General features: G+C 38.4%; 2 protein-coding genes across 6 annotated transcripts in view; both read left to right on the top strand.

The window, feature by feature from the left end:
* Positions 1–9,276, top strand: part of rbfox2 (RNA binding fox-1 homolog 2) — an 80,161-nt gene extending 70,885 nt beyond the window's left edge. For 3 of the 5 annotated variants that reach the window (XM_062997795.1, XM_062997797.1, XM_062997799.1), the window contains 4 exons: positions 523–565; positions 4,977–5,071; positions 5,604–5,685; positions 6,959–9,276. In XM_062997795.1, coding sequence (XP_062853865.1) covers positions 523–565; positions 4,977–5,071; positions 5,604–5,685; positions 6,959–7,003 — 265 coding nt within the window. In that variant the 3' untranslated portion in view covers positions 7,004–9,276. Of the gene's footprint in view, positions 1–522; positions 566–986; positions 1,030–4,976; positions 5,072–5,603; positions 5,686–6,958 lie in introns of those variants that run through there. The other 2 variants (XM_062997796.1, XM_062997798.1) reach the window with 2 other exon arrangements.
* Positions 9,277–17,810: 8,534 nt separating this feature from the next.
* On the top strand, positions 17,811–24,036 carry LOC134316531 (endoplasmic reticulum resident protein 27). The gene is made up of 7 exons (XM_062996920.1): positions 17,811–17,872; positions 19,277–19,362; positions 20,795–20,932; positions 21,069–21,185; positions 22,041–22,166; positions 22,536–22,733; positions 23,969–24,036. The coding sequence occupies exons 1-7, from the start codon at positions 17,815–17,817 to the stop codon at positions 24,011–24,013; spliced, it is 768 nt and encodes a 255-aa protein (XP_062852990.1). The 5' UTR covers positions 17,811–17,814; the 3' UTR covers positions 24,014–24,036.
* Positions 24,037–24,311: the final 275 nt, after the last annotated feature.

Genomic DNA, 24,311 nt, shown 5'->3' on the forward strand with positions numbered 1-24,311 from the left:
TGATAAGGGGAGAAAATCCTACCTGTCCAGAAGCCTGTCAGATACCCATTATAAAGCATATCTTAACTAAGTGCCCAACATATAACAAAGAAAGACAAAGATTACATATACCTAAATAAATATGATAGTATGAAAACAGTTCTGAAATTTCTTACTAATATAAGACAGACCCTAGTAAAATAACAATAGTAAAACACTGCACGTGTCGTGCAATGTTCAAATATGCTGTTAAACAAACAAACTGCAACTTTAACAACGTACTGATACCAAATTAATGAAGGTGGCATTTTAATTGTGCACTGCATGTGTGTGTACTAATTTCCTCACGTCTCTCTTCTCTCTCCCACGTTGCTTTTTTTCTTTACCTTTGTTTACCATTCACTCATCTGTCTCTCCCCTTATGGCCACACGGTGGCGCTCAATCCACACCTTCCCTCTTTCATCCCATCTCCAATTTCTTGCCCTTTCTTTCTTTTTGTCTACTTTCTTTTGGTTCTTTCTTTCTTTCTTTCTTTCTCCCAGCGTGGTGTACCAGGACGGTTTCTATGGGCCGGCAGATCTCTATGTAAGTATCATTCCCGCTCTTCCTCTCTCTCTTCCTCCTCCTCCTCATCCTTCTCCTTCTTCACTCTGAGTCAGATTGATTCGCAGAGTGTGTGAGGCAAACGACACCGAGTCGTCTCATTCTGAATCCTGTGACGTCAGCTTTCCTCAGTGAGAATAGATATTTGACATTGTTGTTCATTTGATAAATCATTAAGCAGAATTAATTCACTTCATGATTACAGTAAGAAAGCAGGCTCAAGAATGGACGGCTCTGTGTGTGCGTCTGTGTGTGTGAGGGACTGAATGAGTTTGGCATGAACCTGAGAGTCTCTGTGTATTTATGTGTGTGTGAGTGTGAGTGTGTGTGTAAGAAAGTGTAAGTGAATGAGTGTGAGAGTGTGTGTCCAGGTTGACGATAGCTCTTTCTGTTCTCCCCGTAGAATAGTGTTTCAGGACTCTGTGGTTAGTAGCAGATTGCCGCAGGTAGGGTTTCTCTGACGGATAGTGTGCATCTCTCGTTCTGACTGACTGATTTATCAATTAATAAATTTGTTTGACATATTGATTGTTTGACATTGTTAATGCGTTTCTGTTTCCCTACTAACTCACTGCAATCTGAAATGGGTGAAGGGAAGGGGAAGAAAAGAAATTCAGCCTAATAATGACTGCTTTCGTACTTACGCAGAAAACATAATTATGCAAATTAATTTCTATCCTTCTCTGCTTTGTTTCCAAACTGAAATTCACATTTGCATTTCCACCACAAATTTACTTCATTTACCAAGATGTGTTTGGTGTCTAAAGTTTTGCTTTAAAAAATTTACATCTAACCCTGATGGAAAAAGCTGGTTTCAGCAGGTGATCAGCCTCAAGTGGGTCTACTTGATCTGGTTTAATAGTTATAGGGGTGATACGGTGGCTTAGTGGGTAGCACTGTTGCCTCACAGCAAGAAGGTCCTGGGTTTGATCCCCAGGTGGGGCGGTCTGGGTCCTTTCTGTGTGGAGTTTGTGTGGGTTTCCTTCGGGAGCTCCGGTTTCCTCCCACAGTCCAAAGACGTGCAGTCACAAAATTGTTCATGACTGTGTTTGACATTAAAACTTGTGAACTGATAAATCTTGTGTAATGAGTAACTACTAGGGATGTAACGATACACTCAACCCACGATGCGATACGATTCATGATACTGGGTTCACGATACGATTTTTTTCCCAATTTTTTTTTTAAACAAAATGAAATTGAAGACAAATTATGACAAAGTTTCCTTTTATTATTTCTCTTTAAAATAAAAATAAAATACTGTATTTGCTTATCTTCTATTTATCTAAATAATGAATGCCCTTTTATTTCTGAGGTAGGTACAAACTATGCCAAATAATGCTTATTGTGTAAAAAAAAAAACTGAAATGAAATTTTAAAACAAATCCAACATTATATAAAGAAATGAATAATACAAATAAAGAATCCTCACATAAATAAATTAACTTTATCAAGTGCCGTCAACCAGGCGAGGTGAATAGCGCCAGTGCCCTCTGCTGTTTAAAGTGAATATCAATTCATCTTAAATGAATAACCGATTCGAATTGTGGCACGTGCACCGATTTTTATCTCTCTTGTGGTGCATCGTTACATCCCTAGTAACTACAGTTTCTGTCATAAATGTAACCAAACTGTGTAAAACATGATGTTAAAAGCCTAATTAATAAATAAAAGTTATAGATGTTTTTTCTGGCTGTTGGACTGGCTGGGAGAACAGCTAGAAACCAAATCAGCAAACCATCTTGTTCTTTTCTTTCTAAAATCACTGAGCTAAATCCCTTAGTATGAAAGCTGAGGTTGTAGTTGTTTCCTCAGTACACAGTTTAGTATCCTCTCAAGTCAAGTAGCTGTGAAACAGTTTAGTGTAGATGATTATATATGTTCCAGTTTGCTTTGTTTTTGAATTTTATAAACATATTACCATTTTATATTGTAATATAGCTGTTCAGGTGCATCAAGAGTTCAAAAAGCTTAGCCATCAAGTTAGCATCACACATTATTTATTACTTGTTGCTGCATTAGCCTCCTAGCTTTAATGCAACACTAAACAAGCAAACTCCAGACACCAAACAGGTCTTGTCTTATTGACTACGGTATTTTAAATGCAGCGTTACAGAAACAATTCTTTATCTTATAGTATTATTTTGTTACAAGTAGTCATGTGCTGATCTTAAGTTAAAATATCAAGAAAACTTGATTAGTCGACTCGCATCAACTCTGTGATTAGCATCCTGTCTAGAGTTTTACACCTGAAAGTAATGATGCTGTGCAAATCAGCATTTTTTGTTTAGTGTCTCTTAAAATATTTAATTACAGTATTAAGGCTTAACAACTTTTTTAATTGTTATTTATGCATCCCCCTATGTAGTTATATGCAGTTACTGCTGCAGACCCTTACCCTTTTGTACCTTCATGGCCCTGGAAGGGATCCCCTCTTTTTGTAGCCCCTGTGTAATATATATTCTTGTAAAACATGATTTAAACTTTTATAGACAAACTTGTACATTGTGGTGCCACTGGTCGTCATAAAGTACAGTGGATACCTATACTTACCCTTGATACATGATTTTTAATCCTCTTGACTGCATTAAGGGTTGCCTCATTTTTAACTGGGCTTGGGACCGGCGCTGAGAGTGCACTGACAAGTGCACCTTTTAATGGCTAGGCGTTTCGCCCACCCCTTCAATAACACAGCCAATCACTTCTGTGCAGATGCTCGTCTGGCCGATAGCACTGCTGAGATTAATACACTGGCTTGCGTAAGCATTTATACAAATTGTCTCCATTATTACTAACAAGTAAATTGGATAATAAAATTTATTTTGTCATTATTGGGGAACTACCTATCTAAACAAACTTTACTTGCTACTGTCATTAGTTAAAGCATCTTAAAGTATTGTATATCTCGGTATGTTGTATAACAGATCAGCACATGGCTGTTTGTCATTTAGAAATGAACTCTTTATATTTTATTATTAGCATAATTTTTATTTATTTGTTTAAAACAACTAAAACTTCCCAGATGGATTTTCCAGGTATTAAAACAGAAATTAACGTTGTAAGTGCTATCGGTTAAAGACTCGACCCTGATTATTATTAGAAGAGAAGTGATTTTGTGATTCTGACCCCTTCCCAGAATCTCCCCGTACCTCTGTCTCACTGTGGCATGCTGACTGGAGCAGTGTTGGCATGCAGGCACACTTACCGCCCTTAGATTTACCTGCTCTCACCTACACCCTCTACACCTCCCCGTTATTCTTACCTCTCTTAAGTCCTGTCCGTTTTTGTCTTCATTGTCTTAGTTTTATTTACTTTATCCACTTTTATTAGATTTTTGCTTGTTTTCCCTTCTTCACTTTTTTGTGGAAGGGATTTTTCTACACGATTCATTTCACTCTCATATTAACAATCCATTTTTCTTTTTTCCTTATAATTTTTTTTTCACTGATTCCTTTTTTATTTTAATGTTTAATTATTTAATTTATTTATTGTCTTTAATTGTCATTTGTTTTTTCATTGTTTTTTGTTTTTTTATTCTATAGAAAATTTTGCTTTATTTGCTTAATTGTTAGGGTTTTTTTTTTCTTTCTGTTCCTTTATAATTTACTTTTAATATTACTTAACCTTTTTCTTTTCACACTTTTTCCTCCCTGATTTGTTGGATTTATTTATTTTTTCTTTCCTGTACCCCTCACTTTCTTGCCTTCCCCACCATGCCTGCAGGTGTGTGGTGAAATGTGGGAGTAATACTTGATTGGCTCTATAGGGTAGAATGCAGTGGTGTGATTGGCAGAAATGGCTTGTTTTATTATTTTTTCTGTTCAGTTTGGGGTGCATGCAGTCTGTATGCGTGTCTGTCTGTTCGTCTTTTTGTCTGTCTGTCAGTGTGGTTGTGGCTCCACGAGTGCGAATGAACGTTTCCCTTTAAATCACACTGTTTATCTGACTGTCTGTCTGTCTGTAATGGCACAGTAATGGACTTGCTCACCTTTTGTTGTGTTTAGCGTGCGTTTGGGGGTTTGGGGGGTTAGACATGGCACCCAGGCTATGCACACTTAATTACAACTGATTACAGTTTGTCTCTTCCTCATTTACAATCGTATTGATTTCTAGCAGATTGTAGCATGCCGTGCCGGAGTTTTATCTTGATTTCCTGGCCGTGAGTTGTTGGTGAGGAAGAGACACTCAGAGCAACATTAAACTAAGCTCTTCTCAGAATGTGGTTTGCATCTGATCATTAATGCCAGTTTGCTTGTTATTGGATATTGTACTTTGCTAACGCCTAATATGTTTCCTTACCAACTTACAGTATTAAAGCTACATTAAAACTCACACTAACAAAATTATTTGATTTGTGTGATGTATATTTCTTTCTGGCTTTTTCTGGTTTTAGGGAGGCTATGCCGCATATCGCTACGCCCAACCAGCCGCCGTAGCCGGACCAACAGCAGCAGCAGCGGCGGCCGCTGCAGCAGCCTACAGTGACAGGTTGACATTTAGCATTTTCTTCTGAGCTAGTTTGATTATTATTTAAAGTTTAAATCCACTACTCTATTGGGTTAATAGAATGTGGAAGAAACAGCCTCAAAATAGTAATATCTTCATCACAAACGTTATAGGCATTGTGCAGTTAATGTAGTGTCCTCTAACAATCATCCTCTACCCAGATTCATCCATCAGATATCCGAGCATATTCTTTCACCAAAAAAATGCAGTTTCACTGTTTTAGAGTTTAATGGAGGTGTGCTTTACACCAGTCTTTTTACATGGTTGAACTAGTGCGCAGCTGGTTAAGCACTGAACCCCAGTCAGTGAAAGCAACTGGAAAGCTGGTATTCAGTGACACCTCCCCAGTCTCTTTATTTTAGTACAGCCTACAGTTGTAAACTGTGTGTCTTTACTGGGCTTTCTGTTGTCTTAGCAGTTAGTTAGTGTGTTGACAAATATTGTAGCACTATTTATATCTATTGTGTACTCCTTTCTGTCTGGATATCTTTATAATATCTTTCTGGTCTTTCAGTTATGGTCGTGTGTATGCAGCCGATCCCTACGCTACAGCACTAGCAACCCCTGCAGCTGCTGCGTACCAAGTGGGAGCAATGGTATGACCTACACTTTTAATTCTTTGTATAAAGGTTATTGTGGACTGTTTTAAAATACTGACTGGTTAACAGCCATATCCTGTCTATTTAGCACTTAACAATAAAAGCCTGTTGCAAAATGGCAAAAGCACTTCACTGTTATTATTAGATTAAATGAAATACATATTATTAGATTAAGTAGTTTTTGGTTGGGGTACTGAACTAGTAATTAAAAGGTCGCTGGTTCAAGCCCCACCCCTGGCAGGTTGTCACTGTTGTGCCCTTAAGGAAGGCCCTTAACCCTACTGTAAGTCGCTTTGGATAAAAGTGTCTGCTAAATGCCAAAAATGTAAATGTTTGACTTTTTATAAATTTTTTTTTTTTTTTTTTTTTTTTTTTTTTTTTTTTTTTTGGTAGCTCTATTTATAGGTCGCCACAGTGGATCATTCTGGTCTGCATACCTAATTTGGCACAAATTTTACGCCGGATGCCCTTCCCGACACAAGCCTTCGTATTTTGTCCTGACTTGCGATCGGCACTGACAAGTGCACCCCCCAATGTCTAGGCTGTTTGACTATCCACTATTCCTTCCTTAAACATAGCCAATCATTACTGATTTGTACAGACAACGTACAAATTATAACGTGTTAGGTAAAATGTGCATATATACAAAAAATAGAACAACAGCAAAAATTGTAGTATAAAACAATACAGTATATGTAAAGTACAGTGTGGCATGTAACAGTGTAGTGTGGATAACAGGTCAGTTAATAACTATTAATGAGTTTGATGGCACTTAGGGAAAAAAAACTGTACAGAGCTCTGTAGCACCTGCCATTATTATTATACTGTAGATTTTGTTTTGGCAGCTTGTTACCTTTATTATTCCATGAATAATATTACTTACAACTGCACCAAGGGTGGCACGATGGCTCAGTGGATAGCACTGGTGCCTCACAGCAAGAAGGTCCTGGGTTTGATTCCCAGGTAGAGCGGTCTAGGTCCTTTCTTTGTGGAGTTTGCATGTTCTCCCTGTGTCTGCGTGGGTTTTCTCTGGGAGCTCCAGTTTCCTACAGTCCAAAAATATGCAAGTGAGGTGAATTGGAGATACAAAATTGTCCATGACTGTGTTTGACAATAAAGACTTGCACTGATGAATCTTGTGTAACCACTTACTACCTGTCCTGTCATGAATGTAATTAAAGTTTGTAAAACATGACGTTAAAATCCAAACTGCACCAATACTCAGTTTATGCTTTGATTCTTAACTTTTTTTTCCTCTCTCTTTTTAAAGGCCACCCTTTATAGGGGAGGATACAGCAGGTTTTCTCCTTACTGAAGTCCTGAACCTCTCCGCTCCACTGACTCACCCAAACTCAACAGCCAGTCACTTTGGAGCAAGTCCTTTTTCCGGACAAATTGAAACCAACATACCGCTTCTGAATGAATACTTGAGAAAGGAAAGTCACTACAAGTGGGTTTTTAAAAAATAACAAACTTTAAATAACTTTACAAAGAAGTGAGACGGCTGACTGAGGAATTGCACGACAAAAAAAAAGCTTGATTATTTACTTTATTTCTTTGGCACGTTTCTCTGCACATATGCATGCAGTACTGGCTGTAGAGCGACCGCTCCAGCGGCCTAATCTTCGTGTGCACAGAATGTCTGGATTCGAATGGACAAAGTTTGTACGCAACACTATATTTACTCACCCTAAAAAAGAAGAGGCAGCTGCCCACGTATGGACTGAAAAAGAAGGGGGAACCACACGAGTCACCGTTAAACAAACCCCGTATGTTGTCAAGTAGGAAACAGGACGATATCACATACACTATAAAAGGAGATGACCATCTGAGGGGTATTTTACGCGAAAGCATCAAGAAAGAACTGTTACGGACTTGTCTCATGCATGTATGAGATGATGGGTCATAAAATAACATTCAGAAAACCTTGCTTAGATGTTTTTTTTTGTTGAGTACCTCCTGCTCTGAGGTCTTTTAAAAAGATTTACCTTTAAAATTGAATAGTGAGGATATGCAAATAAAATAGATTAGAACAAAATGTTTCCAAATTATTATTATTATTATTATTATTATTATTATTATTACACAACTTCTTTGACCAATTGTTTGTGAGATTTGTTGCCTCTTTTGTGTGTGGAGTAAACAGTCATGAAACTTATCCCACATGGTAAACAGTGACGCTAGTAATGGGTAAAAAGTAGAAGTAAATAACACTAAGCATTTTATTATGGGATTTGTCAGCCCCTTTTACCAAAATTAATAGTGTTGTGAAATATGCAGCTCGCAAGCGTCATTTCACAAAGTGGGCAGCGAAATTTCTGAAATATTTTAAACGACATAGTATTTTTTCGCGCTTCGCTACATGTATCTACTCTATATTCTGATTATTGATATTTTGTCTTTTGAATTTTGGTTCCAAAGATTTGTGAAGCACATTTTTTGGTTATACAGTATGTTTGAGCCTATGGTAATTTGTTTGTTATATTTTTGTATTGATAGATTTTACTGTTTGTTTGAAGTGAATTTTGTTTAAAAAAAAGTCTGAAATGGAATTTGCAGTGTCTGCTGTGCCATTGACGTCCAAAACCTCCGAGCTAATTTATTCACCAACCTACCTATCAGCTAAACACACGTAGGTTAATCTGTGGTCAGGATTTATTAATGTACTTTTTTCCTTTTTTTTTTTTTAATTTAAAAAAAAAAGTCATATTAGTACTTCCGTTAGTGCTGGATGTAGAAAGCATGATCTTCAAGCTTTTCTGTAATGTGTGTTTATTAGACCCATTTAAAATACGATTTCATTGGTGTAGCTTCCCAGCCAACACTCTGTACTGTAGATAAAGTATAGAACACATTTCATACTTGTAAGCTTTTTTTTAAACCTGATCTTTTTGTGTAATGTAGGGGTAAATTATTCCACACTATTTGATGAATCACATGAAACATAACTTTAAATGTGTTAAAATTAAGATAAATCCCTGCCGCTCGTTCAGATGGAAGAGTGTTCGCTTCTGTTTCTGTCCATTAGGTACTTGCAGCCTATGCACTACATGTTTTTCAGTGTTATCAAGAAACTAAGAAGTCATTAGCAAGGATCAGCCCTCCTTATGTCCATAGATAATTCCAAAACCTATGTTCAATAAAGAACCATGGATTTGTCCATTTAATTTGTATTGACTGTAGTACTACCATAAACTATAGTCTAAAATCAGTCCGAGAAGAGATCTTGAAATGACTGGATGTGTAAGATGAACATTCGTGACTATGAGGAATTGAAATGAAATCGACAAAGAACATGCAGGTCCAGGTTTGTTAGACCTGCATGTACAGCACAGGTCTTAAATAACGTCCAGCTGTGAAGTCAGGATGAGAAAGAAACAGCTGCCACCTTTGCTAGCATCTCGATCCTTTTTCATTTATCCTCCTTTCCGTTTTTGCACATGATTATATGATACATGTTGTGCATATTATCCTTTAGGTTACAATGTAAGTGTGTTTTCGGTTTGAACTCTTCCTCTCTGCATACTCAGATGCCATTTGTGATGTAATTTGTATCTGAATGTCCATATAAACAGTTTTTTAAATACATGCTCACAGTGTCTGGTTTTCTTTTGTAAAGCGTTGACATACTTGTAAAGGACATGTCATTGTGGTCATAAGGATGTTTCATCATATTGATCAGGTGATCATTAAGAAAAAATTTGAGGTAGCCCTTTCCACTGCTCAGTATCCTGTTGTACGGTACATTTTTAAATCAGTGATTCCACATTTTTCCATTGCTAATGAACTTATATCTGCTACTTGCAGAATATGATAAAGACCTATCAGACCCATGTTGCTTTCTCAGTCTTTGTGATTGAAGCTCCTGCCATCTGTGCCACTATTATAAATCATTTACGGTTTTTTTTTTTTTTATATTCACAGCATTTGGCAGACGCTTTTATCCAAAGCCACTTACAGTTGTGACAATTTAGGGCCCAACATGGGCATCTTAAAAGTTGTGGACCTTGAACCTGCAATCTTCTGATTACTAGTCCAGTACCTTAACCACTGATCTACCACTGCCCTCATCCTCATTCAAAGTCACACAGATTTTGTCCTTATGATCCAGAATTGGTGTCACTTGGACGTACTCAATATTGTTATACATGCCACAGATCATTGTAGGCTGTTAACTGCTTAATTGTATCAGGTACACCAACTTGAAAACACCTTATCCAGCATTTTCCTTTAATTTGTCACATGTCTGTCTGCAGTAAAAAAAAAACATCAGCTTTATTGTTGGGTTTTAATTTCAGCTTTATTGCACATGAAAAACGACACACATACATGCACTATATGGCCGAAAGTGTGGAGACACCTGACCATGAGCTTGCTGTACATTTCTTTACAAAACCATGGCCAATGATATGAAATGAGTCCCCATTTGCTGTGGCTATAGCAGCTACTTCTAGTTCTCTGTGAAGATTTTGAAGTGTGTTTGAAGCTCTCTAATTAGGTAGGGTCTCCACATACAAGCATGTTGAATTTTGTGGTTTATTACAAAAATAAAGATTTACATACATGAATATTATATACATCTGCATAGAAATAGAAAGGTGTAGAACAGAAGGAGATGTAACAGTTACTTGTATAATTTGTACTGAGGAAAACTTAAAATTGCTACAGTATAAATTGTTTTGGCCTGCACAAATAGACTCTAGCGATAGTAAATATGCAGACGTCATATCGACATTAGACAAAGTGCTTGCTTTGTCGAATCTGTTAATCTCTCCTAAAACATACAATTTTTGCTTTTAAAAGTGTGGCATTGTAGAACATAATCATCTACAGTTATAAGAATAAAAGGCATAATACCAAAAGAATGGAGCAATTGAAGACGACGAACTGATGAGGGCAGGACTAAGGAGCTATAAGATTCTGTATTTAGCCAAATCACTCAGTTCCATGTCGCCGTACGCCTCCCATGGACAAATCACTGAAAAATCTTTAAAAAAAAACAAGTAGATATTAGTCATGACATGAAATGCATGACAGCCTGAAAATTAAATTATTAATTTTTATATTGGGTAAAATTTTCATTAATTTATTATAAATGAATTTATAACCCAATCATTTACAGCATTTAGCAGATGCTTTTTATCCAGTGACTTACAGTACTGTCAGTGTATTGTCTAAGCAATTGAGGGTTGAGGGCCTTGCTTAAGGGCCCAACAGTGGCAACCTGGCAGTGGTGGGGCTTTAACCAGTGACCTTTTGATTGCTAGTCCAGTACCTTAACCACTAGGCTACAAATTTTCAATTTGCTAAAATTACTGTTTCAGAATGTTCTTTACTGATGCAGCAGTCGAGCAACCTGTATTTGATCTCCTTAGTACTATGCAGTTTGCTTCATGTTTAATAATCTTACATATTAAAGTGATAATCCACAGATTTAATAATTAATACCTGCTGTCATCAACCTAGCAGTCTCACCTGTGCAACTGTGATTATAATCATAATTGTCACTTCAGACTTAATCTATATTTATCATTTATCAGATGATGCTGTTCATTTTTTCACCCTTTGTAATTCAGGGCTCCACACTAAGACCTCCCAGACATGAGTTATTTATACCAGTTGTCATTCTGTGTATGCTTACTTTTTCCCTTACTCATTATCATGATCTTGAGTTTAAGGATTAGCTGGTTAATTCAGGTTGTGTGTTGAGACTCCTGTGCTCTTTGCTCTATATTTATCCCTTATTACAGCACTGCACCCTTAATTAATCTTAAGTCCTCGACACACTTATATATGCCTGTACAGTTTCAACCCACTCACAGCAAAGTCTGTGTCTCGTTAGATGGAATAATAAGGGGTAACAGAATGTTAGACAGCATGTTGAGGTAGAATGGTGCTTCAAGTTATTTATAAGGTCCAAAATTTGGTCCATCTGCAAAAAGAAAGCCATAGGTAAATTCTATACAGAAATGTCACAGAGTTCTATGGGCCCAAGCTCATCTCATATGTACCAAAAGACGGTGAAAACATGTTGTTGTCTGATGAGTATGTTTCAGTTTGTGTGCCCACAGCATGGGTGACTTGCATACGTGTGAAGGTGCGAGGTCGCATTCTGCATGCACTTTTACAGTGTGGCTTTGACATTTTAATAAATGAATGCTTGAAAGTGGAACAAATTAGAACACACTCTTCTCACACCATTGGCATAACTAACAGCTCAGCTGCACATTGACCAAATTACACTCAGTTACTCACCAGTAACCGTCGTCAGTCCACCTTACACTTCTCTCTCTCAGCAGTGACTTTTAGCTCCACTAGAGGGAATGGATTGTGCAGATACACAAGTATATGGAGTAAACACTTGAGTCCAAGGCCGTATTCAAAATTAAGTATACATGTTGCCAGCTGTATATTCAGTTATAATCAACATGCCCCCCTGAATATGCTAATGCAAAATTATAAATAAACATATTTAACTTACTAGTTTTATGTTATGATCCTGGTTACAATATGCTCTATTAGAACAGCACATGAGATATATATATATATATATTAGGGCTGTCAAACGATTAAAATTTTTAATCGCGATTAATCTCAGAATTTTACATAGTTAATCGCGATTAATCGCATTAAAAAAAATCTGTGTAAATGTTATAGAAAACAAGGATTTTAAGTGAAATGTTACAATTAAAATGGTGAACATATTTATGCTAAATGTACTTATGTTAAAAACTGCTGGGACAAGAGAAAACTGTAAGGGAGTTTTATTCACTCACATATTAGGCAGTAATACTATCTAGCAGAGAACCTTGACTTCGTATATATGTCAGATGCGTAGTTATTGTAACAGACTTTTCTGTGGTTGTATCGTGACGATGGTTTGATGGACGTTTCTACACGAAGTGAGTGTGTTTTCACTAGGGATGCATCGATACCATTTTTTCCCAACCGAGTACAAGTACATGTATTTTTGTACTCGCCGATACCTATTTAGAATGATGCAATCTGGAGCATTATGGAATAGTGTAGTGTTTAGTGTAAAATAGTGCAGTGGAACAGTTGCTTGGGTTGCCATCACTAATTGTAAAAAAAAAAACACCGCACAGACATTATTGAGAAAGCTTCTGACAAGCTAACGTAAACGTTCATTAATAAACGCACGTAATTAACGTTGTGCACATCATACATGCGATGCGATTCTGCTGATTGAAATATTTACTTTAAAAAGATAATACAGTCCGATCCCATCTGAGCCGATTCTATCAGCACGTTCGTGGTTCACCTCGGTAAATCGTAAACGACTCTGAGTCGACTCCCGCTCTGTGGTAATAACCAGTATAATTAAGCCTGAGCTTTATAAGGTAAGCGAGTCACACAAAATGTTCTGTAGTAGTTGGTGTTTATTTACAACCGCATCATTCATTATAACAGTAAACACGGAGAGATGACTGAGAAAAGAAACTTACGCTGCGCTTACAATGAATCGATTCTTGAATCACTTGTATCGACACTGTGAACAGAGAATTGAACACAAACAGCGGTCGCTGCTTTTGTAACCGGTTATCTTCGCTGTTAGCTCTATTTTTAAGGGTTTTTTTTGTCAAACGGAACTAAAGAACATTAAACGTGCGTGTGAGTGTGGTCAGTGAGAATAATTCAATCTGTCTCCCGTGGGTGAAAAATGAATTGCTTTAGTTTTAGAAGTGAAAAAATCTCGTAATGTAATTAGTGCGTTAACGGCACTATTTTTTTTAATCTCGTTAAATTGAGATTGCGTTAATGCGTTATTATCGCGTTAACTTCGACAGCCCTAATATATATATATCTACAGGGGTTGGACAAAATAACTGAAACACCTGTCATTTTAGCGTGGGAGGTTTCATGGCTAAATTGGACCAGTCTGGTGGCCAATCTTCATTAATTGCACATTGCACCAGTAAGAGCAGAGTGTGAAGGTTCAATTAGCAGGGTAAGAGCACATTTTTGCTCAAAATATTGCAATGCACACAACATTATGGGTGACATACCAGAGTTCAAAAGAGGACAAATTGTTGGTGCACGGCTTGCTGGCGCATCTGTGACCAAGACAGCAAGTCTTTGTGATGTATCAAGAGCCACGGTATCCAGGGTAATGTCAGCATACCACCAAGAAGGACAAACCACATCCAACAGGATTAACTGTGGACGCAAGAGGAAGCTGTCTGAAAGGGATGTTCGGGTGCTAACCCGGATTGTATCCAAAAAACATAAAACCACGGCTGCCCAAATCACGGCAGAATTAAATGTGCACCTCGACTCTCCTGTTTCCACCAGAACTGTCCGTCGGGAGCTCCACAGGGTCAATATACACGGCCGGGCTGCTATAGCCAAACCTTTGGTCACTCGTGCCAATGCCAAACGTCGGTTTCAATGGTGCAAGGAGCGCAACTCTTGGGCTGTGGACAATGTGAAACATGTATTGTTTTCTGATGAGTCCACCTTTACTGTTTTCCCCACATCTGGGAGAGTTACGGTGTGGAGAAGCCCCAAAGAAGCGTACCACCCAGACTGTTGCATGCCCAGAGTGAAGCATGGGGGTGGATCAGTGATGGTTTGGGCTGCCATATCATGGCATTCCCTTGGCCCAATACTTGTGCTAGATGGGCGCGTCACTGCCAAGGACTACCGAACCATTCTGGAGGACCATGTGCATCCAATGGCGGTGCCGTGTATCAGGATGACAATGCACCAATACACACAGCAAGACTGGTGAAAGATTGGTTTGATGAACATGAAAGTGAAGTTGAACATCTCCCATGACCTGCACAGTCACCAGATCTAAATATTATTGAGCCACTTTGGGGTGTTTTGGAGAAGCGAGTCAGGAAACGTTTTCCTCCACCAGCATCACGTAGTGACCTGGCCACTATCCTGCAAGAAGAATGGCTTAAAATCCCTCTGACCACTGTGCAGGACTTGTATATGTCATTTCCAAGACGAATTGACGCTGTATTGGCCGCAAAAGGAGGCCCTACACCATACTAATAAATTATTGTGGTCTAAAACCAGGTGTTTCAGTTATTTTGTCCAACCCCTGTATACAGTGTATCACAAAAGTGAGTACACCCCTCACATTTCTGCAGATATTTAAGTATATCTTTTCATGGGACAACACTGACAAAATGACACTTTGACACAATGAAAAGTAGTCTGTGTGCAGCTTAAATAACAGTGTACATTTATTCTTCCCTCAAAATAACTCAATATACAGCCATTAATGTCTAAACCACCGGCAACAAAAGTGAGTACACCCCTTAGTGAAAGTTCCTGAAGTGTCAATATTTTGTGTGGCCACCATTATTTCCCAGAACTGACTTAACTCTCCTGGGCATGGAGTTTACCAGAGCTTCACAGGTTGCCACTGGAATGCTTTTCCACTCCTCCATGACGACATCACGGAGCTGGCGGATATTCGAGACTTTGCGCTCCTCCACCTTCCACTTGAGGATGCCCCAAAGATGTTCTATTGGGTTTAGGTCTGGAGACATGCTTGGCCAGTCCATCACCTTTACCCTCAGCCTCTTCAATAAAGCAGTGGTCGTCTTAGAGGTGTGTTTGGGGTCATTATCATGCTGGAACACTGCCCTGCCACCCAGTTTCCGGAGGGAGGGGATCATGCTCTGCTTCAGTATTTCACAGTACATATTGGAGTTCATGTGTCCCTCAATGAAATGTAACTCCCCAACACCTGCTGCACTCATGCAGCCCCAGACCATGGCATTCCCACCACCATGCTTGACTGTAGGCATGACACACTTATCTTTGTACTCCTCACCTGATTGCCGCCTCACATGCTTGAGACCATCTGAACCAAACAAATTAATCTTGGTCTCATCAGACCATAGGACATGGTTCCAGTAATCCATGTCCTTTGTTGACATGTCTTCAGCAAACTGTTTGCGGGCTTTCTTGTGTAGAGACTTCAGAAGAGGCTTCCTTCTGGGGTGACAGCCATGCAGACCAATTTGATGTAGTGTGCGGCGTATGGTCTGAGCACTGACAGGCTGACCCCCCACCTTTTCAATCTCTGCAGCAATGCTGACAGCACTCCTGCGCCTATCTTTCAAAGACAGCAGTTGGATGTGACGCTGAGCACGTGCACTCAGCTTCTTTGGACGACCAACGCAAGGTCTGTTCTGAGTGGACCCTGCTCTTTTAAAACGCTGGATGATCTTGGCCACTGTGCTGCAGCTCAGTTTCAGGGTGTTGGCAATCTTCTTGTAGCGCAACAATTCGTCTTTTAAGATCCTCAGAGAGTTATTTGCCATGAGGTGCCATGTTGGAACTTTCAGTGACCAGTATGAGAGAGTGTGAGAGCTGTACTACTAAATTGAACACACCTGCTCCCTATGCACACCTGAGACCTAGTAACACTAACGAGTCACATGACATTTTGGAGGGAAAATGACAAGCAGTGCTCAATTTGGACATTTAGGGGTGTAGTCTCTTAGGGGTGTACTCACTTTTGTTGCCGGTGGTTTAGACATTAATGGCTGTATATTGAGTTATTTTGAGGGAAGAATAAATTTACACTGTTATATAAGCTGCACACAGACTACTTTTCATTGTGTCAAAGTGTCATTTTGTCAGTGTTGTCCCATGAAAAGATATACTTAAATATCTGCAGAAATGTGAGGGGTGTACTCACTTTTGTGATACACTGTATATATATATATGTGTGTGTGTGTGTGTGTGTGTGTGTGTGAGTGTGTGTGTGTTTATATAATATATCCATCCACACCCTCAGCCATGTCTGTGTAGATGCCCAACTGGCTGATAGCACCACTGAAATTAGAATTTTGTATCTTAGTTGTGGTGGGCTTGCGTGCCACCCAAGCTATGTTAACATTGATTTTGTTATTATTATTGTAATATTATGTATTTGGTTTTACAAGGTGATTTCTAATCCAAATTTTGCTCGAACAAACTTGTCCAATAAGCTCCTGATCAGGCCTGTGGTAACGAGCGTTGCTGCTTTACTTGATGTTGATTTTTAAGTAGTAAACACTGTGGGTGTATTTAAATTAAATCACTAGCTATTTTATGTATTATTTTTATTATTATTATTGTTATTTGTCTTGGTGTGCAGTTATTTTAAGGGGGATTACTGTGTTTTATAGAACTTTGCAAACAATAAGCACAACTGTCTCGCATCATTAAACAAGGCAGCAAAATTACAGGCTCTTCACAGACATCATTATCAGCATTGTATGAGCGAGCAGTGCTCAGGAAGGCCACACTGATCACTGCAGACCCATCTCATCCACTACACCCACACTTTCAGTTACTTCCATCAGGAAGGAGATATAAGGTTCCACTAGCTTGGAAAAATGTTTACAAAAAATCATTTGTCCCTTCGGCAATCACAATTTTAAATTCATAAAACATAATATTCTAATTGTTTTAACCTATGTGGTATGCGAATTGTGTATTTGTGATTGTGAGTGTACTGAAGCCCTGTCAAAGACGAATTTCTGTCTCAGTTTGAGACGGACAATAAAGATTATCTGTCTGTCTGTCTGTCTATCTATCTATCTATCTATCTATCTATCTATCTATCTATCTATCTATCTATCTATCTATCTATCTATCTATCTATCTATCTATCTATCTATCTATCTATCTATCTATCTATCTATCTAAGCAGCACCTTTTATGAGTCAGGATTTTTAGCAGAGATGCACCACATGATTTCAGAAGCACCAACACAGAACACAATATGCTGTTGCTGTTCCTGGAATTTGCTCATGTTGTGCTTTGCCAGGATTTACAACTTAGGAAAGTAAAATTTGGAACAAATATGTGGTTCTGAGCAAAGTGTTTCACTCACTTTGTAAATGTCCATTCTGGCCCAACAAAGGCTAAATCATATGCAATTGTAGTCCCTCATCACATATCCTGTTAACAGCCACTGTGACACGTAGTCCAACAGTTACTGACCTTAGCGTTATCAATAACACCTGTCCAGTTCTCACAGTCTCGCCACTCTCCGTTACCCAGCCAGGTCACCTGATTCACACAGGTTGTCCAAAAGACAGAGGGATAAGCATTTCTTTCTTTTCCTATTTCTGGAGCCACTGAGTCAAAATGCTGCTAATACTTGTGGTTTCTTTACTGATCATCTGCAGCAGCGCAGAGGACAAAGGTACATTTACAATGCTTATTGGGTGATTTTAGATTCTTAGAATGTTCAGCAGGATCTACTTCATGAATTCTAAATTTAGTGTTGTTAACTGGATAGTAGACTGTAGAATGTTCATTGGGTTCATCACAGTTTATTCAGTGGTTATGCAGTGGGACTAGGTTAGGTGGTTCTAGAATGTTCAGTCAGGTTTAATGGCTGAGTATAAAATGTTCATATACAGAAGGTTTAGTCTGTGGGTTCATCTGGTGAATTGTGAATATTCTGTGAATTCCAATTACAACATTTACTGGATGTTTCTAAATGTGATTGTCAGATATTGAAATGACCTGAGAGGTTATAATCATGTAAATTCAGAACCTTATGTGTTTTTTATTGGGTTAACTAGAATATATAGTATAAATCAGTGGTTGATTTTAGAATAACCTGACAAAGAATGAGATAGAATGTTCAGAGGGTTGGTTGGATGATTTTTGCATATTCATTGGCTTCTAGAATTTGGTTACCTGCTGTACATTTGGTCAACTATAGAATGACTTACCTGTGTTAATCTGTGTCAACAATAAATCTGTGTATTTGGTTTTAAGTGACATGATAAAAATGGTATTGTACATTTCACCTTTATCTTAAAGATCGTGTTACTCTGATCCACTATACAAGAAAAATATTATCAAGTATTATTGAAAAAAAAACTGATGCAACATATCTTAGTATGGCAATATACTGTTTTTGTATGCTGGTTTTATCTGCCAATCTAATCATATCCAGTTACCTGATCAAAGTCAGTTATTATCCGTATAAGCACACAACAGTAGATAATTTTTTAAAATAAATTAAATGATTCATGAACGATTCATGAGGACCATGTGTTAGCATGGCTCGATATCACTGCTGGGAATTTGAACCCTGGATCCCAGTGGTGGTGGGCTAGCGTAATAGACCACTGTGCCACATGACCGGCAGGGGTGCCTCACTGTGCCACATGAGCGGCAGGGGTAGCTAAGCAGCTAAGGTGCAGGACTAGTATTCAGAAGGTCGCTTGTTCAAGCCCCACATCTGCCAGCTTGCCCCTGTTGGACCCTTGAGCAAGGCCCTCAACCCTTGATTGCTTGCAATGTATACTGTATAAGTAGCTTTGGACAAAGGCGTCTGCTGAAAATGTCCTACGTTAGTTTTTGGTAATGCCTCTAGAAATTCACTATTTAATTTCAGACTAATTATTAATGTTAGTCCACTCTATTTCATTCTGTGGTCTGATATTTTGTTTCAACATCCACTCTTCAGTTTTACAATATAAGAAGAGACAGGTAAGGATCAGTAATGCTGATATGCATATGGTTTTGTAATGGCTCTTACTACTTAAATAACCATTAAATAAATAACTGATATCTCATGTGTGTCATGCAGAAAGTGACCTGCTCAGACTGACAGATATTTCTGCAGCAGAAGCCTTCATTGACTCAGCGGAGGTTGTCATCATTGGGTTTTTTGAGGTAAGATTGGAGTAAATATGGGTAACTATTTATTTTAATTGGAAGGAATAAGGAAATCCAAAAGTGACCAGCAAAGTCTCTTCGGAATGCAAGACGAATGATGAAGAAAAAATACATGTTTGTGGAGGCTTTGTTGTCACTGCCATAACCTTTGTGTGTGATCATGGGAACATTTCAGGCATAGGAAAGTCCTGTCTCTGCAGCAACAGTATGTAGCCATCCAGAATGCCAAGCTCTCTGGCACAACTCTCTGGGTGGAGGAGAAAACAGAGGAGGAAATGTGTGCATCTTAGACTTTGTGGTGTTGGCAATGCATGGACACAATAAACAAACCCAGCAACGACCCAACATGAACCTAAACACTGTCTGGGTGCACAAACACAAACCCCAAATTTAAACCTTTAGTCTAGAACATGTAATGTAAAACTGTGTTATGTGCTGGGCTTTTCTTTAGCAAATATGTTTTTCTGGTTACCTCATTTTGGCAGGTCATTATTACCCAAATGGGGATGAACCCGGGTGCCTCAATATGTATATGTTCTATATTTATTTATTAAATTATTGACCTTCTAAAAAGATAACACTGGACAGGGTGCCAGTCCATCCCAGGGCAACACACTCTAATTCTAACTCTAACACTAATTCACTTCCGTGGTTTATTGCTTTGAGACAATTCTGAGTCTGTTATAAAAAGCGCTATACAAATAAATCTGACTTGACTTAATGTAGGGTGTGAATTTGATTTCACCAGTATGCCCATTGGCATGTGTTTGAAGCAAGAAAAAAACTGGAGTACTGGAAGAACATACCAAAGTTCTCACAGGTATTATCTGGCATTTTGGCTCAAATCAGAAGCTTTGCGGCTTAGCACAGATTACAAGTGGCTCTGTGCAGCCCACTGGAGTTTCTCCACACAAAACTCGTCAAATCATATCTTTATGGACCCTGCTTTGTGCACATGGGCACAATCATGCGGGAACAGGAAAGGGCCTTCCCCAAACTTCCCCAAAGTTTGTGTGAAAAACCTGACATAAATAACTATTAGGGGTGTTGACATACTTTTGTCATATAATGTATGTTATTGCAGTTTTAGAATTTCACTACTTTATCCTGGTCAGGGTCACAGTGGGTCTGATTTCTCAGGCGAACGGTAGAAAACACCCCAGACAATTCACCAGTCATGGCAATTTTCAGTGGCTTCAATTAGCCTGACTGTATATATTTGGACTTGTGGGGGACGTACCCAGAGGAAATCCACGTGGACACAAGGAGAACATGCAACACCCTGGCTGCCTGACCAGGAAATTGAACCCAGGCACTTCTTGCTGTAAGGCGACAGTGCTATCCACTGTGCCACCCATTTTATTGATTTAAATTCTTTTATTAAGTTTTATTAGTGTGTGTGTGTGTGTGTGTGTGTTGTGTAAACCAGGCTGATGAAGGCGATGGCTACAAGGAGTTTCTTGCTGCCGTTAAAGAAGTAAAAACAATTCCTGCTGCACTGTGCAGTGACAAAGAGGTTTGGGGCAAATACAGCATCAACACGGACACCATATCCATCTTCAGGAAGGTGAATAATATGTAATGGCATTGATATGCAGTTCAGATTATTTGACTAATCCTACTTCATACTATACAAACATGTTTTAATTATATGAGTAAGCCCTCAATCAATCTTACATCTTACATTTTGTGTGTCCCTACAGGCAGATTTGCATCAGGAGAACCTTAATCTATCAAAGGCGAAAAAACTGGACACGGATGGAGTCGTCCGCTTTTTCACCATAAACGACTTACACTATATCACAGAGTACAACCAAGTGGTACTGCGACACACTACAAACTATATACTTCTATATACTACCAAAACTTTCTCATCTGTGTGGGCAGTGGTAGCCCAGTGGTTAAGGTACTAGACTGGTAAAAAGAAGGTTGCTGGTTCAAGCCCCACCTATTTTCCTCTTTACTTTTGTTTTTTCTTCTTTTAACCTCATCTTTTCCTTATTTCTTTATCTTCTTAATTTTTTATTGTCTTTTTTATTTAATTTTTTTATTTTCCTTTTGTTTTCCTCTTTAACTCAGAATCTAAATCAGTTAATCAGTTAAATGCAGTCCAATAGATTATGAATTAAACGTTCATTTTAATACAATTTTAAACAGTTTAAAAATTTTTTTGCATGTTTTCCCTAATTTTCCTCTCAATTTAGTCGTATCCAATTATGCAATTACACCCCCTCCGACACATGTGCAGTAGCCGACTGCATCTTTTCACCCGCACGAGTTGAGTTCATATGCGGATCAGCTTTGTGTACGGAGAGCCACACGCTGATTATCCCTTGATGCAGGCCCCATCAATCAGCCAGCAGAGGTTGTAATTGCATCAGTGCCCCTCCGGCAACCCCCCGATCAACAGCCAATTGTTGTAAACAGTATTCATTGTTATTAATATTAATTGGCAATAACTTTTTTGGTGCAACTCAGTTTTTGTTGAATCTAATTTAAATTTACAAATGAGCCAGTCAACTGTAATAGTGTTTTAGTGTAATAGTGTCTTTTTAATATTACAGAAACTGGTAAGATAAGCCTAAAAGAGAGAAGAGGACATGTCTGTAAATATACTAAATAAAAAAAAAGTTATTAAAAGTAATTGTTACAGTGATCACTTGTTCTTTTTTTAGTCTGCAGTAGGGCTGTTTCAGTCCAAAGTGAAGGTGCACCTTTTACTCTTCGCTAACAGAGGGAGTGATGATTACACCCAGCTGAAGGATAATCTGGGAGCACTGGCTCCTCAATATGCTGGCAAGGTAATACTGCTACCACTCAGCTCTGTTAGCTGAACTAGTTATACACCAGTTCATTCATTTATTTATTACTTACAAGGGGACAAACCTTTAATTTTTTTGTAACTATTACTTACAAGCTTTCAAGAATTGTCTAGAGTGTAATAATAGTAAATAATAATAATAAAAAAAAAATTCTATTTGAATATAATGAAATTCTGTTTGGCTTTTATTACCAGCTTTGATACTGACATTGTATCAAAAACTGAAAAGCTATTAGTGGAAAATAGAGGAAATTTATGTATGAGAGTATAGACAATGAGTTCCTGTGAGTCTAAAGTGAGAAAACTCTGTTTATGTTAGATAACACATTTCTGAGTTTGATTTGTGCAGATGCTGTTTGTACTGATAGATGGGAAAGAAAAGGACAATGCTCGTGCGCTACAATACTTCAGTTTAAAATCTGGTGATCTGCCGCGTGTAGGCCTCTACGATGGTGAATCAGACAGGTCATGGCTAATGGTGCGTGGCGAGATCTCTACTGAGCGTGTGCAGAACTTCTGTGATTCCTTTCTCAGTGGAGAGCTACAGGTAATACAGCTGTGGCGAATATAGTTGCTATTTTGAGACCAGTCAAAATCAGAGTATTGTTATTTCACTTTATAGATATACACCAATCAGCCATGACATTAAAACCACATCCTTGCTTCTACACACTCTGTCCATTTTATCAGCTCCACTTACCATATAGAAGCACTTTGTAGTTTTATGGTCAGGACTCTCCCAGGACCACCACAGAGTAGGTAGTGGATCATTCTCAGCACTGCAGTGACACTGACATGGTGGTGGTGTGTTAGTGTGTGTTGTGCTGGTATGAGTGGATCAGACACAGCAGCGCTGCTGGAGTTTTTAAACACCTCACTGTCACTGCTGGACTGAGAATAGTCCACCAACCAAAAATATCCAGCCAACAGTGCCCCATGGGCAGGGTCCTGTGACGACTGATGAAGGTCTAGAAGATGACCAACTCAAACAGCAACAATAGATGAGCAATCGTCTCTGACTTTACATCTACTAGGCGGACCAATTAGGTAGGAGTGTCTAATAGAGTGGACAGTGTGTGGACACAGTATTTAAAAACTCCAGCAGTGCTGCTGTGTCTGATCCACTCATACCAGCACAACACACACTAACACACCACCACCATGTCATTGTAACTGCAGTGCTGAGGATGATCCACTACCTAAATAATACCTGCTCTGTCGTGGTCCTGTGGGGGTCCTGACCATTGAAGAACAGGATGAAAACAGGCTAAAAAAGTTTGTAGAGAAACAGATGGACTACAGTAGTTCAGTAATTGTAGAACTTCAAAGTGCTTTTATATGGTAAGTGGAGCTGATTAAATGGACAGTGAGTGTAGAAACAAGGAGGTGGTTTTAATGTTATGGCTGATCGGTGTATGGACATAGTATATTGTATTATATTACAGGTAAAAAAAAAACTACTTTATTCTACTTTTTATTCTTAATTACATTGCTGTTGTTTGGAAAGATGTTATGCAACAAGCTGCAATAAGCTTTAAAATTAACCCTTTTATAAATCTCTAAACAAGTGACATAAGTCATATAACATGATATATAAAATGGAAATCAAGAGGAGCTGAAACAGAACACAGTGAAATTTTTAGATATAAATTCACTCCCATATCAAAATAAATGATAAAAAATTGACAAATTATTCAATAGTGTAGGTGCAGAAAAAAAGAATATAATTTTTTGTTGATGAGATGATAAGTATTTTTTTTTTTGATTATTTTTTTCCTTTAGAAACAAAAGAAGCATGAAGAACCTGACACAAAGACTGAGCTCTGACTGTATTTAACGCATTAAAACTCATTAAAACCTTTTACAAATTCTAACAATATCTTGTGGGTGATGTAAGGATTTATGATGAATTGTAAATGAATTGTGAAGGCAAGCACACTATTGTTATTCGTTTTTTCGTTTTCAATATATTATTATTATTCCACCCGTTTTTTGTCCGGCTTTCTTCGTCCGCAATTTTCGAGATATCGACCCCATTCCAGCACCGAATCGTCCGGCCCATACGGGAATGGTGTGCTTGTATAAAGCTTTTGGATCGAACCAACACTGTGCCCACAGTGCCCGT

The sequence above is a fragment of the Trichomycterus rosablanca genome, chromosome 6 (genome assembly GCF_030014385.1).
Source record: "Trichomycterus rosablanca isolate fTriRos1 chromosome 6, fTriRos1.hap1, whole genome shotgun sequence".
In the NCBI taxonomy this organism is placed as follows: Eukaryota; Metazoa; Chordata; class Actinopteri; order Siluriformes; family Trichomycteridae; genus Trichomycterus; species Trichomycterus rosablanca.